At 39.8% G+C, this 17,576-nt stretch overlaps 1 protein-coding gene across 8 annotated transcripts in view; it reads right to left on the reverse strand.

Annotated features, from left to right (window-relative positions):
• LOC127569882 (RCC1 and BTB domain-containing protein 2-like) overlaps positions 1-17,576 on the reverse strand; it is a 114,637-nt gene that overhangs the window by 36,234 nt on the left and 60,827 nt on the right. For 7 of the 8 annotated variants that reach the window (XM_052014880.1, XM_052014882.1, XM_052014885.1 and 4 more), the window contains 5 exons: positions 16,531-16,673; positions 14,693-14,883; positions 11,335-11,397; positions 6,810-6,936; positions 6,387-6,520 (listed from right to left, as the gene is read on the reverse strand). In XM_052014880.1, the coding sequence (XP_051870840.1) occupies positions 6,387-6,520; positions 6,810-6,936; positions 11,335-11,397; positions 14,693-14,883; positions 16,531-16,673 (658 nt within the window). The remainder of the gene's footprint in view (positions 1-6,386; positions 6,521-6,809; positions 6,937-11,334; positions 11,398-14,692; positions 14,884-16,530; positions 16,674-17,576) is intronic. The other variant, XM_052014884.1, reaches the window with a different exon arrangement.

The following is a 17,576-nucleotide window of genomic DNA, read 5'->3' on the forward strand; positions in this document are numbered from 1 at the left end:
TTAACCATAAAAACTGTCAGGATATTTTGTTGGAAATTTTATTAGATAAAATCTGGAATTAAAACAAAATTAGTACTATCAGTAATTACTAACACAGAGGACTGGTGAGACCAAATCTGGCAAAGTGGAAAAAGTACTTGCGGTGAAGCAATGAAGGGCCAGCAAGTAGGTTGTGGGGGGGGGGGGGGGGGGGGGGGGGGCGGGCATGAAAAGGGGGTGACAATGGATCAACAAAGTGAGTGGTGATGGAATAAGAAGGGAACAATAAGAAGCAGTGGGAGTTAAGGTGTGTCTTCAAATACATCTAAAAATATAAGTATTTTGTTTTATATGGTTAAAATAAAATGTTTTTCTTGTAAGTTTCCCTCCGAAGTGATTTAGATTTTAATTTGGTTCTCTCTGCAAAAAGAAGTTGTGCAACAATCTGACATTTCCATTTTCCCCATTAATATGCATCACTGCCCACTTATCTACATAAAATTGCCTCTGCTTCTTCCTTTTTGCTTCCTTGACCATGTATGGATGCATACCATCCAAACCTGATTCTATACTCTTAGTTTTACATATTTTCTCTTTGCTCTTCCAACCATTAATAGACCCTTTAAGTCCATCCTCTACAAATGCCTATTTTGTGAAATATGTTTAAAAATACATTTAATTTTCATTTTGTTTTCTTATTATTCCTAATAATTTGATATCATAGTTTCTCGGTCTTTCTGATTATTTTTAAATTTCTTAAGTTCTTGGAATTCCCTTTTATTCTTTCCCTTAACATTTCAGTGCCTCCTATGTGCTGTTCCCTTTCGAGCTCTTGGTGTAAATATATTGAACTTGATGAAACCACCAGCGGACAGTTTGTATAGTTCAGTTGTCGCACTGAAGGAAGAATACACTCCCTTTGGAGGGAGTGCAACACATGGCTTAGACCAATTCATGCGATGTGAAGTTTGACCAATGAGGAGAATGTGATCAAATTACTACCACGTCCCCTAGAGTTTAGGAGAATAAGAGATGATACCATTGAAATGTGCAAAATAATCAAGGGCTCAACAGAATAGATGCTGGAAGGGTGGCGACAAGAAGAAAAGTCTTTCTTCAAAGGGGAATGTAGACGATCAGGGACTGTGCCTATTCAAGACAGAGAAGAATAGATTTTTGGATTCTGAAAGTTAAAAGGGATATAAAGATAGTGAAGGAAGGTGGAGTTGAGATGGAAGACCTTATTTAATGGTGAAGCACAGCAAAAGTGGTGTCTGGCCTCTTGTGTCTAGTTCTAATGTTCTTATTTGCAAATCATCTTCTATAAATAGCCATGTTTCATTCATTCATGTTAGTAGCAGATCTACCCTAAAATCTATTGCCTCCAATTAAACCATTTTGTGTTGAATAATACATATATTATTGTATCTATAATATTGCTGTGGATGTATTCTTTTTATTAATAGTTATTGTACCTTAAAATTCCATAGCTTCATCTGATCTTTGGTCAATTGTGGTTTTTTGTCCTTTAGTTGATCTTTTACTGATTCTTCTACATTAGGTATCTCTAATTTTCAGCAGTTCACATCTCCAATCTTATTGGATAAAAGTTTTGTTTATAATTTATCCATTAGGACCTCAATCCAGCCTAGTTTAGGTACAGCCCACCCCAAGCCATGAAATGGAACCTCTCTTCATCACACCACTCCTTCAGTTACAACTTTACATAGATAAGGAGAAGACAGTGAGCTGCGGTCAGTCCCAAACAGTTCCACATGTAAATTCCCTGCACATTGGAGAAAGCCAGAATATATGCCTCTACAGATGGGAAGGTGGGAGAGATAGAAAGAAATTGCAAAGCAGCGCAAAACTTTGGAGGGAAGGTGAAGATATGAGCCAGTAGTGGGTAAACTGCTTTGGCTTTATGAAGGGGAGTGAATGGAGGTGAAGATAGTTTCTTATATTAGTTCTGAATAAAAATGGATTTTGGCTGACAGTCATACAATGATGTTATCAGCAATGATAAAAACAATCTGGGTGACCAAAAGCTATGAGAAGTGAAACTAGTAAATTTCTTTTATATGTAAAAGATGGTATGTATTCACTTTTTTTTTACAAAATTCTGAATAATTATGAGATTTCCTGCTTTAAAACCCGAGTATTGCTCTTTTCATGTGACACATAATTTTTATTAGAAATTTCCTGCAGTCTGAGGATCTGGAACTGGTGGAAAACTGGTTAGACACGGTGTGCAGTTGCACCCTACAGCCCGTACATAGAGATGTGGAGCAATTATTCACCTTCTGAAGTCTGAATGAGCCTCAGAAAGCTGCTGCACCATATAAGCATTATATTTTTTCTAATTCCTCTCACTTTTAAAATCTCTGTCTTCCCCCCACCCCCTCCACCAACTACCGAGAAAATATAGATGTTTAATTCTCAGGATTTACATTATGCACCTAAATTATGGAAATTCCCATCCAGCTACACCAGAAGGACTTCAGCAGTTCAAGGTAGTTCAACAAAATGTTCAAGGATAATTCAGGCAACTTTAGCATTCATTAAACAGATAAAAGGCTGTGGCTCAATTAGTAACACTCTCATGCCTTAGTAAGGGGTTCCGGATTCAAGCAGAAACCTGAACTGGCACTTCAATACAGAACTGAGAGTGAGCTGAATTATTCCTCCCCTCACAGATAGTCATTATTCTCTACAAAAGATAATCATTATTTGGAGACAAACTACAGTAATTCTTCAATTTACGAAAGGGATGCATTCCCGGAAAACATTGTCAAACAAAATGTTGTGGATGGAAACAGTTGGGCAACATGCATTCTGGGAATTATGGTACAATATATTCCTTTGAATAGAAAGTGGCACAGAATTCATTATAATGAGAGACAGCCTCATAATGACATTATTGTAAAAATTCATAAATCCAACATTTGTAAGTCAAGAAACACCATTACCAAAAGCATCTTTCATCTTGTGGGCTGCTTCCTGGTGCAGTCAGCTAAGAGAACTGCATGCCCTGCACAATAGAATTACATAGAAACATAGAAAACCTATAGCACAATTCAGGCCCTTCGGCCCACAAAGCTGTGCCGAACATGTTTCTACCTTAGAAATTACTAGGCTTACCCATAGCCCTCTGTTTTTCTCAGCTCCATGTAACTATCCAAAAGTCTCTTAAAATACCCTATCGTATCCGCCTCCACCACCGTTGCCGGCAGCCCATTCCACGCACTCACCACTCTGTGAGTAAAAAACTTACCCCTGACATCTCCTCTACACCTACTCCCCAGCACCTTAAACCTATGTCCTCTTGTGGCAACCATTTCAGCCCTGCGAAACAGCCTCTGACTATCCACACGATCAATGCCTCTCATCATCTTATACACCTCTATCAGGTCCCCCCTCATCCTCTAACACTCCAAGGAGAAAAGGCCGAGTTCCCTCAACCTATTTTCATAAGGCATGCTCCCCAATCCTGGCAGCATCCTTGTAAATCTCCTCTGCACCCTTTCTATGGCTTTCACGTCCTTCCTGTAGTGAGGTGACCAGAACTGAGCACAGTACTCCAAGTGGGGTCTGACAAGGGTCTGATATAGCTGCAACATTACCTCTCGGCTCCTAAATTCAATTCCACAATTGATGAAGGACAATACACCATATGCCTTCTTAACCACAGAGTCAACCTGTACAGCTGCTTTGAGCGTCCTATGGACTCGGACCCCAAGATCCCTCTGATCCTCCACACTGCCAAGAGTCCTACCATTAATACTATACTCTGCCATCATATTTGACCTACCAAAATGAACCATTTCACAATTATCTGGGTTGAAGTCCATCTGCCACTTCTCAGCCCAGTTTTGCATCTTATCTATGTCCCGCTGTAAGCTCTGACAGCCCTCCATACTATCCACAACACCTCCAACCTTTGTGTCATCCACGAACTTACTAACCCATCCCTCCACTTCCTCATCCAGGTCGTTTATAAAAATCACAAAGAGTAAGGGTCCCAGAACATATCCCTGAGGCACACTACTGGTCACCTACCTCCATGCAGAATATGACCCCTCAACAACCACTCTTTGCCTTCTGTGGGCCAGCCAGTTCTGGATCCACAAAGCAATGTCCCCTTGGATCCCATGCCTCCTTACTTTCTCAATGAGCCTTGCATGGGGTACCTTATCAAATGCCTTGCTGAAATCCATATACACTACATCTACTGCTCTCCCTTCATCGATGTGTTTAGTCACATCCTCAGAAAATTTAATCAGGCTCGTAAGGCAGGACCTGCCCTTGACAAAGCCATGCTGACTATTCCTAATCATATTATACCTCTCCAAACGTTCATAAACCCTGCCTCTCAGGATCTTCTCTATCAACTTAGCAACCACTGAAGTAAGACTCACTGGTCTATAATTTCCTAGGCTATCTCTACTCCCTTTCTTGAATAAGGGAACAACATCCGCAACCCTCCAATCCTCCTGAACCTCTCCCGTCTCCATTGGTAATGCAAAGATCATCGTCAGAGGCTCCACAATCTCCTCCCTCGCCTCCCACAGTAGCCTGGGGTACACCTCGTCCAGTCCCGGCGACTTATCCAACTTGATGCTTTCCAAAAGCTCTAGCACCTCCTCTTTCTTAACATCTACATGCTCAAACTTTTCAGCCTGCTGCAAGACCTCAATACAATCACCAAGAACTTTTTCCATAGTGAATACTGATGTAAAGTATTCATTAAGTACCTCTGCTATTTGTTCCTGATCCATACACACTTTCCCACTGTTGCACTTGATAGGTCCTATTCTTTCACGTCTTATCCTCTTGCTCTTCACGTACTTGTAGAATGCCTTGGGGTTTTCCTTAATCCTGCCCGCCAAGACCTTCTCATTACCCCTTCTGGCTCTCCTAATTTCCTTCTTAAGCTCCTTCCTGTTAGCCTTATACTCTTCCAGATCTCTAATGTTACCTAGCTCTCTGAACCTTTTGTAAGCTTTTCTTTTCCTTTTGACTTGATTTATTACAGCCTTTGTACACCATGATTCCTGTATTCTATCGTAATTTCCCTGTCTCATTGGAACATGCCTATGCAGAACTCCACACAAATATCCCCTGAATATTTGCCACATTTCTTCCATACTTTTCCCTGAGAACATCTCTTCCCAACTTAAGCTTCCAATTTCCTGCCTGAGGGCCTCATAATTTCCTTTACTCCAAATAAATGCCTTTCTAGTCTGTCTGTTCCTATCTCTCCAATGCTATTGTACAGGAGAGAGATGATGATCACTATCTCCAAAATGCTCTCCCACTGAGAGATCTGACACCTGACCAGGTTCATTTCCCAATACCAAATCAAGCACAGCCTCTCCTCTTGTAGGCCTATCTACATATTGTGTCAAGAATCCTTCCTGAACACACTTAACAAACTCCACTCCATCTAAAACCCCTTGCTGTATGGACATGCCAATCGATATTTGGGAAATTAAAATCTCCCATCACAACAAACTCTGTTATTATCACACCTTTCTAGGATCTGTTTCTTCTATCTGCTCCTCGATATCCCTGTTACTATTGGGCGGCCTATAAAAACACCCAGTAAAATTATTGACCCCTTCCTGTTCCTAACCTCCACCCACAGAGACTCCGTAGACAATCCCTCCATGACATCCACCTTCTCTGTGTCATGACACTATCTCTGATCAACAGTGCCACTCCCCCACCTCTTTTTGCCTCCCTCCCTGTCCTTTCTGAAACATCTAAAACCCAGCACTTGAAGTAACCATCACTGTCCCTGAGCCATCCAAGTCTGTAATGGCCACCACATCGTAGCTCCAAGTATTTATCCAAGCTCCAAGCTCATCCACCTTGTTCACAATACTCCTTGCATTAAAATAGACACATCTCAAACCGTCGGTCTGAGCACATCCCTTCTCTATCACCTGCCTACCCTCCCTCTCGTACTATTTACAAGCTTTCTCTATTTGAGAGCCAAAGACCTCTTCCCCAGTCTCTCCAGTTCGGATCCCACCCGTCAACAATTACTAAACACACTTGTGAAATAAATAAACATATTATGGTATAATAAAGTAGACCAATATAATAAAACACCTGTGCAACAGGTATACTTTTGATGATATTACAATTAACCCACTAGAGAAACCCAGTATGTAAGAAGGTATTTCTGATTTCTCATCTAAGGATAGCCTGATAATGATAAATATTCTTGCAAAGTTACAAGTACTGGCTGTCAGAAGAATATATAAGCATCAGTAAACATGGCAATCCTGGAAGGTGAAATTTCGAAATCCTTCCAAAAAGCCTACCTTGGCAGGAGAAAATTCACAGTTACAATCTTCTTCTCTTGGGAAAATAAATACAAGATAGCAAGGGTACAGTACCTATTGCATCCTCAGGAGGTAAATTGACAGAGTCTGTATAGAGGTATTCTAGAAAGGCACGGTACACTGGATAGCTAAACTGGTCAATTTCAATCACTTCTTCGTCATGGAGCATGGATCGTAAGTGTTCGCACCTACACAATTGAAATGATAAAGCATAAAATACAGAGGGTAACTTCCAGTTAGTGTAAAAGCCAAGTATTTTAAACCTAAATTCTTTATGGAGAATAAACAGCTTAAATAGTTAACAAATTTAATCTGCAGACTTCCTACTGGACCTCATGGTGTTAGCAGCAAATTCTTTTAAAAGGTTGCACGCATTTTATCCTGGAAGAACATAAATGAGATTGGAGAGTGAAACACTTCCCATATTTATGAACAATTTCAGGAAATGACCCTGTTTCTAAGGATTTGGACCGTTACCTTATTTTGAGAACAGCTTTGTGAGCATGGATAGTCTTTCCGTCCACAAGAAACTTTAAATCTGAGGTTTCTATGCTGTCAAATTCTTTCTTCATTGATTGCGCTACTGTCAAGTGATTGTCACTTTCTGCAGAAACAGAAGGCCCAACATAAATTAGAACGAAGAAAGGATGGGTGAAAAGACAAGAAATAAAATTCAATTTGTTAATCTTTCACAAAACAAGAACAGATATTGAATTGCTGAACTAACAACATGGAACTTACAAAATCCAACAATGTAATAGCTTTTATACTTTTTTCATATTATCTACAAAACTTTGTAAAATAACATGATTTTCTCAGAATATTTATTGTAAACATTTCTCTTTAATTATACCTGCCAACAATAGCAAAACTTGCTGTTGTTGCTGTCAACAACAGCAAAACAAAAATGTTCTACTAACATTCGATTTCTTCTATTCTCTGGTTTCAACACGACCAAGAGTCAATGCTTCAGAGTTAACTGGTCCACTCTTTTTTTTAAGTTCCAAATCCAATCAAAGATCTTCTTATCAGGCAAAGTTTAGTGTTGCAACTTTGAGCTTTCAAATGCCACATAAGTCACATCAATGGCTTTCACATGAGGATACAGAAATAATAACATGGAAACAGACCATTTGGTTTAAACATTCTGTATCAATGTATTAGTCGACACCAGAAATGAATTTAATCTAAGGTGCCAACCTTGTTTCTAAGTCTCTTTATCATTCTTTCTGCCAGCCACCTTCCACCTGGCTGGAAATAAGTTAGAAAATTGGAAACTATAGAAATCAGGAAATCCTTACCAAGGAGTGTGTTAACAGGGCACAGTGAAAAATGAAAACGTGGTTAGGAAATGTCAGTATGATTTATTGAAAGTGAGTTCATGTCTGACAAAACAAGAACTGTCTTGAGGTTTAACTGGCATAGTAGGCAAGGGAGTATGTCCCTTATATACTTGGATATATTTGACTTCCATCAGACATTTAATAAGGTAGCACACAGAAAGTTACACAAGATACTGTATGGACTCACAGGTGGAAGGCAGTTAGAGGCCTGTTAAAATACTTAAAATAGAGAGTCTCATTCAGAATGATGAACTCTTGCCAGTGGGGTATCACAACAATCAGTATTCAACCTTCAGCTATTGACAATCAGTCACTTAGATTAAAGGACAGTGTGTAGCATACCCAAGTTTGCTAACCTGTTTAGTGGCCATATCACCCACTGGATGTGGTAGAAAAAGAGAGGAGGTCCTGAAGGAAGATTACATGGAGCTAGGAAGAAGGTTGAGAAGCAGGACCTCCAGGGTAGTAATCTCAGGATTACTACCTGTGCCATGTGCTAATGAAAGTAAGAATAGCAGGATCAGGCAGATGATTGCATGGCTGAGTAACTGGTGCAGGGGGCAGGGCTTCAAATTCTTGGATCATTGGGACCTTTTTTGGCGGAGGTACGACCTACTCAAAAAGGATGGGTTACACCTGAACTCCAAGGGGATCAATATCCTGGTGGGAATGTTTAATATAGCTGTAGGGGAGGGTTTAAACTAATTTGGCAGGGGGAAGGAAACCAGGATGTTAGGATAGAGGAAGAGGTATATAGAAACAAGTCCAAGACAGTGTGCAGTAAAGATGGTAAGGAGGACAGGTAGGTGAAAAGACAGGATAATTTGCTGAACAACAGAAATACAGCGAAATCGGTAGCAGATACTGGTCTAAATGTATTGTATTTAAATGCACGTAGCATTAGAAATAAAGTGGATGACCTAGCGGCACAGCTACAGATTAAAAAATATGACATTGTGGCAATCACCGAGTCATAGCTTAATGACGGATGTGATTGGGAACTGAATGTCCAAGGGTACACAGTGTATAGGAAAGATAGGTGGGGGTGGTGTGGCCCTGATAGTTAGCAATGATATAAAATCAATAGAAAGAAGGGACATAGGGTCAGAAGAAGTGGAATCCTAATGGGTGGAGTTAAGAAATGGCAAGGGTAAAAGGACAACATAGCAGTTACATATAGGCCCCCTAACAGCAGCCGGGATGTGGACTATAAGTTACAGTTGGAAATAGAAAAAGCGTGTCAGAGAGACAATGTCAAGACAATTATGGGGGATTTTAACATGAAGGTTGATTGGGAAAGCCAGGAAGGTACTGGATCTCAGGAGAGAGAGTTTGTGGAATGTCTACGGGATGGCTTTTTGGAGCAACTTGTTGATGTGCCCACCAGGACACTGGCTGTTTTGAATTGGGTGCTGTGTAATGAGGTGATTAGGGAACTAAAGGTAAAGGAGCCCTTAGGAAGTAGCGATTGCAATATGATTGAGTTCAGTTTCAAATTTGAAAAGGAGAAGCTGATATCAGGTGTATTAATATTTCAGTGGAACAAAGGAAATTACAGTGGCATGAGAGAGGAACTGGCCCAAATTGATTGGAAAAGTAAGCTAGTTGGAGGGATGGCAGAGCAGAAATGGAGGGAATTTCTACAAGAAATAAGGAAAGTGCAGGATAGATATATTCCAAGAAAAAAAGGTTATGAATGGAAAAATGGCACAAATGTGGATAACGAGAGAGGTGAAGGCTAAAATAAAAGCAAAAGGGAAGGCATACAAGGAAGCAAAAATTAGTGGGAAAACAGAAGACTGGGAAACTTTTAAAAACTTACAGCGAGAAACTAAGAAGGTCATTAGGAAAGAAAAGATGAATTATGAAAGGAAGTTGGAAGATAACATTAAAAAGGATACTAAGAGTTTTTTTAAATATATGAAGAGTAAAAGAGAGACACGGGTTTGATATAGGACCAATTGAAAAACAGTGCAGGAGAGATTATAATGGATAACAAGAGATGGCAGAGGAAACTAAATGAGTATTTTGCATCAGTCTTCACTGTGAAAGACATCAGCGATATACCTTGATAGTCAGGGGTCTCAGGGGATAGAACTGAGTTCAGTCAAGATTACTAGAGAGAAGGTGCTCGGGAAGCTAAATGGACTAAAGACAGATAAGTCTCCTGGACCAGATGAAGTGCACCCTGCACCCTCGGGTTCTGAAGGAGGTGGCTTTAGAGATTGCGGCGGCATTGGTGATAATTTTCCAGGTATCAATAGACTCTGGCATGGTTCCGGAGGACTGGAGGGTCGCAAATGTAGTTCCGCTGTATAAGGAAGGTAGGAGGCAGCATAAAGGAAATTACAGACCTATTAGTCTGACATCGGTGATTGGAAAGTTATTGGAATCGATCCTCAAGGATGAGGTTATGGAATACCTAGAGGTGCAAGGCAAAATAGGTCCAAGCCAGCATGGTTTCATGAAGGGAAGATCCTGCCTGACCAACCTATTGAAGTTTTTTGAGGAAATCTCAGGTAGGGTGGATAAGGGAGAGGCTGTGGATGTTGTGTATTTAGACTTTCAAAAGGCCTTCGACAAGGTGCCGCACAAGAGGATATTAGAATGGGTGGAGCATTGGCTGATAGGCAGAAAGCAAAGGGTGGGAATAAAGGGATCCTGTTCTGGTTGGCTACCAGTTACTAGTGGTGTTCCGCAGGGGTCGGTGTTGGGGCCACTTCTTTTTACATTGTATATCAATGATTTAGATTATGGAGTAAATGGTTTTGTGGCTAAGCTTGCAGACGACACCAAGATAGGTGGAGGAGTAAGGAGTATCAAAGAAACAGGAAAGTTACAGAGAGACTTAGGTAGTTTAGGAGAATGGGCAAAGAAATGGCAGGTGAGATTCAATGTTGAGAAATGTGCGGTTGTACACTTTGGAAGAAGAAATAAATGGGCAGATTATTATCTAGATGGGGAGAAAATTCTAAGTACAGAAGTGTAAAGGGACTTGGGGGTCCTCATACAGGATACCCTAAAGGTTAACCACCAGGTCGGATCGGCGGTAAAAAAAAAGCAAATGCTATGTTGGCATTCATTTCGAGAGGTATAGTGTATAAAAGTAAGGAAGTGTTGATGAGGCTCTATGGGACACTGGTGAGGCCTCATTTGGAATACGGTGCGCAGTTTTGGGCCCCTTATCTTAGGAAGTATGTACTGATGTTGGAGAGGGTTCAGAAAAGATTTACAAGGGTGATTCCCGGAATGAAAGGGCTTACATACAATGAGCGTTTGTAGACTCTTGGACTGTACTCACTGGAGTACAGAAGAATGAGAGGGGACTCATAGAAACATTTTGAATGTTGAAAGGATTGGACAGAGTAGATGTGGCTAAGCTGTTTCCCTTGGTGGGTGAGTCCAGGACTAGAGGGCACAGTCTTAGAATTAGAGGGTACCCATTTAAAACAGAAATGAGGAGATATTTCTTTAGCCAGAGGGTAGTGAATTTATGGAATCCTTTGCCACATACAGCTGTGGAGGCCCAATCATTAGGAGCGTTAAGGAGGAGATTGATAGGTATCTAATTAAGTCAAGGCATCAGGGGATATGGGGAAAAGGCCAGAAATTGGGGGCTAGATAGGAATAGTTTAGTTTAGCTCATGGAGCAGACTCACTGGGCTGAATGGCCTGCTTCTGCTCCTTTGTGATCTTGTGATCCGATCCATTTCTTGCAGAGGCTTGGAGACAGAGAATACAGGGGAAATTGCTTAGCTTTATCTCAATCACAATTCTTCTACTGTTCAACATACTTGTAGTCTGTGCTGTACTTTCATCAAACTGGCACATGATAACTCTGAGATGCTGATTTACATTAATTCTTCTCTAACATGACCAATTATTCATGCATATTCAAATATCCATCTATTCACCTAATGAAAAAGACATCCCCCACAAAATTACTTTAAACCCAACTATCTCACTTTCAGGCCAACCAACATGTCCACTTTCAAAACCTCCTCAAACCCCATCTCTTTGACCAGCGTCATTTCCTAATCTTTCTTTTCCAACTTGGCATTCTTGTCCCTTTTGTGAATTGATCTGGCAAATTAAAGAAGCATCATAAATGCAAGTTTTGTTTCTGATTCCTCAGTTATCACAGTTAAGATCCTGTTGATCTGTGTTAGTATTGTTACATCAGAAGCACATAGTACGTCATTCTAGGCATAAAAGGATTTGAAGCAGATTATGCTTTACAGTTTCATAATTAAGAAATTGATGTTTTAACAGGTGGGCTGACGAATATGCGTCATGGCAATTTGAAGATAAATGCATCATTTCATGAGAACAAAATTGCACAATTCTTGTGAGTGCAATTGAACGTTAGGATATGTAGACACATGTTCCACACATAATGAAGTAGTTGTATTCTTTTAGCAACATTGGATCATGGTTCTCTACACTGTGCTGCCGCTTTTGACTGCTCCCAATACCACTTTCCTGCTATCAAGATGTATAGCACTTGATCTCTTTTGTAAATGCTATAATAATGTTCCTGTCAATAATCCTGGAACAATGAAGGAAAACTGATATTGTTAAGCTGTCATAGACTCAAGACACCTTTTCCCAATATCTATCCCAAACCTCCCAGTTGGCTTGCTACCAATTAAGTTTTGCAAATACAACAAACCTGGCAACATAAGCAGGTTCAGACAACATGTGGATTTGTCTGCAACATAATCCATCACAACAAGTTTGACAGACAGTATGATCAGGCCACAACAGCATAAGGAATAGAAGCAGAATCACACGAAAGCAGCACTCCCACCACAAAATTCTTTCTCCACCATTTTTCTGAAAAGGGCATGGTGTATGAGCATTCAGATCCACAGCAATACCAATAATAAAGTACATAACATTCTACCTAATATGTGCTTCCTCCCTCAAGGGCTGCTCCCCAGGCACTTAAAGCAGTGAAAGCTCTGCTATTCCTTTTTCTGAAATGGAGGAATTTCAAAGATATCTACACGACTTGGAGGGGAACCTGCCTATGCACTCTCTGCTTTCGTCCTTCATGTAACCTGTGAGTGATTCCTCTGGTGAGTGACTCACCCCCATGATATCTGTAATAGAGCACTCCCTGTTTGCTTGGATGAGTGCAACTCTTAGGAACACTCAGGAAGCTCAACAGTCTGCTTGAATGGTATCTCAATCACTAATTATTTACTAGTTGATTAAGGTGATTTCTGTGCATTTTTTTGGTGTTATACTGCAGCCACAATATGGAAATAGTGAAGCTAAGGAACACCGGCTGCTTTGTTCTAGATGGTGTTGAGTTCTTGAGTGTTCTTAGTATTCCATCATGCTCCTGAATTGGGCTTTGTAGATAGTTCTGAGAAGTCAGGATGGGGGAGTCACTCACCACAGAAAACTTACAACAAAAGTATTTATATTGTTTGTCCACTGGTTTCTAAATCATCCATAATATTAATAGTGGGTGATTCAGTGATGGTAATAACATTGAAAGTTTAGGGTACCGTTGAATGTTAGGTCCTCTTTTATTGGAAATGTTCATGGTCTGGCCCTTGTAATGCTTAAGTGTTCATTTCCACTCATCAGGCCAGGCCTGAATACAAAAAACAGAATAGCTTTAGTGGGGATTTTACTTTCATGTAGAATTGGGATTAGCAGACTATTTTGTGTCCAAAATGGAGTGAACTTTTGGGGTATATTCAGGATAGTTATCCAAAACATTACATCCAGGAAGCAACAAGGGGTTAAACCAATTTGGTTGTCAACCTGAATATTTATCCAGTAGCAATCATAAAATGATCAATATAATGTTCAACTCAAAACAGCTACTAAGATTCTAGATTTAATCACAACTCTTTTTCATGCAATAAGACCTGATGATAAACAGGAAAAACGCTGATGGATAGAAATATAGATTAATGTGGTTTCCATATCAAAGAAATAGTTTTTAAACCATAGGCGCAAAACCAACAGCCATGAAGGACTAAAGTAGTATCAGACAAAACTAAAACCAAATGAAAAAGCATATAAAAATTCAAAAACTAGAAGAGATACAGGCAACTGGGAAAGATACAATGAATAACACAGTTAAGATTACAAAAAGTGTACCTGAAAAGAAATCTGCAAGATACTTAAAAATCAACACAAGCAAATTTTACAGTTAAGAAAATTAAGACAGTCAGAAGCAATGTGGATCCATTAAAGATAGAGTATGGTGATACTATAAATAAAATAGAAATGGCATACGGGTTGGCAAAAGTCATACGGGTTGGTAAGTTAATTGACCACTGTAAATTGCCCTAGTGTGTAGGTGCATGGTAGAATCTGGGAGTGGAGTTAATGATAATGTGGAAAGAATTAAAAAAAAGGGATTAATGTAGGATTAATGTAAATGGGTGGTAAATGGTTGGCACAGACTCGGTGGGCCCAATAGCCTGTTTCCATGTTGTACCTCTCTATGATTTTTTCACAGGCCATGAGACAGATCCTGAAATAGGGACAGGGACTCAACAAAATGAGTGCAAACAAAACATCACAAACAATTCAAATTACTCAGGAAAGAGTAATAAGCAACAGCATAATGCTCGGGCATATTGACCAGTCTTACACATTTAATTCTCGTTTCAATATGACAACAAGTCCTTGGGATGGCACAAATATAGCAAGTGATTTCTAAATTGCTTATTTATTGACCTTTCAACTGGAGGGTCTCAACTCGAAATGTCAACTGCCCATTTTCCTCCACAGATGCCACCTGATCTGCCAAATTCCTCCAGCAGCTCCTCTTTTGCTCCAGATTCCAGCATCTGCAGTCTCTTGTGTCCCCATTATGCTATTATATTCTAAACACATTGTATGAGATTCTGATTATAGTTCTAACAAACATTTACCATGCATTACAGTCACAGAGTACCTTGAAAGAGTACCTTGCAGAAGCTATCTTTTAGAAATCAAGCGCCTACATATTCAATGGAAAATAGTCAAAAAGATTAATCATCATACCTATGGATAGGAGACGCCACGTAACAGCTGGAGTGGCAAAGCAGGCAAACACATCATCCGTGCAGGTAAAGTGTGTTAGGTATGGGAGGATGACTGACTGGCCCCGACATTGGCCCCACATGTACACCTGACCAGCTTGGGTCTTAGCAGCCGAGGTGTGAGTGGAATGACAGGCTGCGATCTCCACAACCCTATGCATCAAGAAAAATGAGATCAGAGTAAAGCATAGCAGAACCACAGTAGATCTCTTTGGCACAAAGTAAGACTCATGAAGTTTACATCAAGTATTTGAATGACAGCAGTTACTTAAACATCCTACAAACCAATAAGGTTTATTGGTAAATGTTGTATACCATTTACCTTACAGTTGTCTGATAAGCAATTTTATGACTTGTACAATGAAGCAGTTTCACCATATAAAAAGTGAAAAGATCATGTAAAAACTGGAATTTATTACAAATTCCTGTTATTCCAAAATACGATAATCAGAAATACCTGGTATTGTATTTTAATGCTACCACATAGATCTGGTCACTAGATATGGCAGTTTTCCAAAGTTTTTCTGCAGTGACCCAATCGGAGGTTTGTTTATCTGCCTCCACCACCCACACTCCCATTCTCCTATTTAATTGATGTGTTGCATAAAAAAATGTTTTAAGAATTGAACCTTCTCTAACTTTTGTGAGCCCCTCCCTCACCAACCAGTTTGAAAATGTAGAGGATATAACATAACCTCAACGTTCATGGATCCTTCTGCTGAAAGATGGAAACATTTTGTGTAGTTTGCCAAAAGGCATTTTGCTGAAATTAAAGCTTTAGTAGGAGGAAAAATACTGCCAGAATTCAAAAATCATTCTGAACTTTATGTAAAATCTGATCATCATCCAGGATATTTTTATAGTAGTTATAATTTTCTAATACAAAAGAAATATATCCATTATTGTACTAAAGCAAATTTAACACCCAAGTTATTTTCCTGGTTCATGGCATATCTATCAAATTTATGAGACATTTTGGCAAAACAAATTGAAAATCATTGGTGCTGTCAGTAAGTAGAGGATATAAATTTAAGATGGTCAGCATGGGAGGTTAGTGGTAGTTTTTTTGAGAAGCTAATGGAAGGCCCAATCAAAAACAATGGTGAAAGCTGAATCCATAATAGATTTTGAAAGGAAAACACTAACTTCCATCAATGTAGTGCCCCTGATGTGGCAAAATATCTCAAGGAGCTTCACTGAATATTATCAAATAAAAACTGATGGTGAGGCACATACAAATATTTGGAAAAGGAAAAAATGCAGATGGGGCAAGAGATAGGAGGATATTTTCTTCTGCTCTCCTCTGTTGTAAATATCTGCAATGTCAAAAATTGACTGCACTGTTAACACACTATCCAGTATCCAGGAGCTATGGATGCAACAATACATTATCTATATCACAGTGACTATCAGTTTTTGAAGCTTACTGGAAAAAAATTTATTTTACCTAAATGACTTATTTAGTTTGGCTAGAGCAAGCAAAAGCAGAAAATGTGCATGTTAAAGTAGTGTGATGAGGTTTGCTAGGCAGTTGATGATATCCAGCCAGTGGAGTGGATTTAGCCTCTTAAGTATATACAAGTTGAAGGCAACATGTTTACTGATGCAGTTTGAAGAGAACATGATATCTTATTTGTTCAGTAAATAGGAACATACTACATATCCCATAAGCAATCAAGTCTAACACATTGATCATTAAAATGATCAAACAAAAAAAATTAAGTTTGCTCCACATCAAATTTAAAGAGTTGTTTATGAATGTTAATATAATGATGCCTGAGATTTTACTGCAGCCATTACCTTTCCTTGTCCACCATGATCTGGACTGGACAAGACTGGTTGCTTTTAATGCCACTGCCCAACTGGCCATATGCGTTAGCTCCCCAGGAATAGAGCAAACCTTCATCTGTTAGTGCAAGAGCATGAGCATAGCCACAGACAATCTGCAAGTAAAGTTACAAGTGGCAAACATCAGCATCAGTCACCTGCAGGCTGAATCAAAAACAAAGATTTCACACCTGGGGATTCTCCAATGTTACTTCACAGAAGTTACTGGGATTCTTATAAGAACATACATAAAACAGTACAGCACAGAACAGACCCTTTGGCCCACGATGCTGTGCCGACATAGCTAATCCCTCCTACCTACAGAATGCCCATATTTTCCTCTCATTCATGTGCCCATCCAAGCCCCTCTTAAAAACCCCCGATGAATTTGCCTCCACCACCCTATCAGGTAAGGCCTGAGAGCTTGGGGATGATCTCCAGGTCAAGTAGAATAGGAAACTTTCTTATACAAAGTAACGAGCATTATGCAAACACCTTCTTTAGATGCATATTGTTTGGTGTCAGGGGATTCCAAGAGCTGTAGTTTTGTCCCAGCTCAGTTTTCAATTTCAACAACCCCAAAGTTTGAGTATGCATGCATGACTCAGAGGATTGCAAGAAACGTATGCTAGGATGAAATATATGAGTCTTTCCCAGCAACTACATGTCTGGGGAGTCCAAGTATTGATCCACACACTGAAAGCCAAACATGCACGTGTCCAAGGACCCCAGGCATCATTTCACACCCCTCCAAAACCACATATCTGCATCCAATGTTGCAAGTGTACATGCACCTAACTGAAGCCTGCAATCTGACAGGTCACAGGGTCAGCTACATGCAAAGATTCCTGAGTATGAAATGTCAACCTGAAGCTCTGGCAAGCTAGTATGAATAATCACTTACTCGACGTACACTACATCTTAACTACAAACATCTCCACACACATCTCAGCAAAGGTCAGGTTAAATTTCACGGTAGAACATGATAAGCATCAATTATACCCAAAGCCCCCATGACA

The sequence above is a fragment of the Pristis pectinata genome, chromosome 4 (genome assembly GCF_009764475.1).
Source record: "Pristis pectinata isolate sPriPec2 chromosome 4, sPriPec2.1.pri, whole genome shotgun sequence".
Lineage (NCBI taxonomy): Eukaryota > Metazoa > Chordata > Chondrichthyes > Rhinopristiformes > Pristidae > Pristis > Pristis pectinata.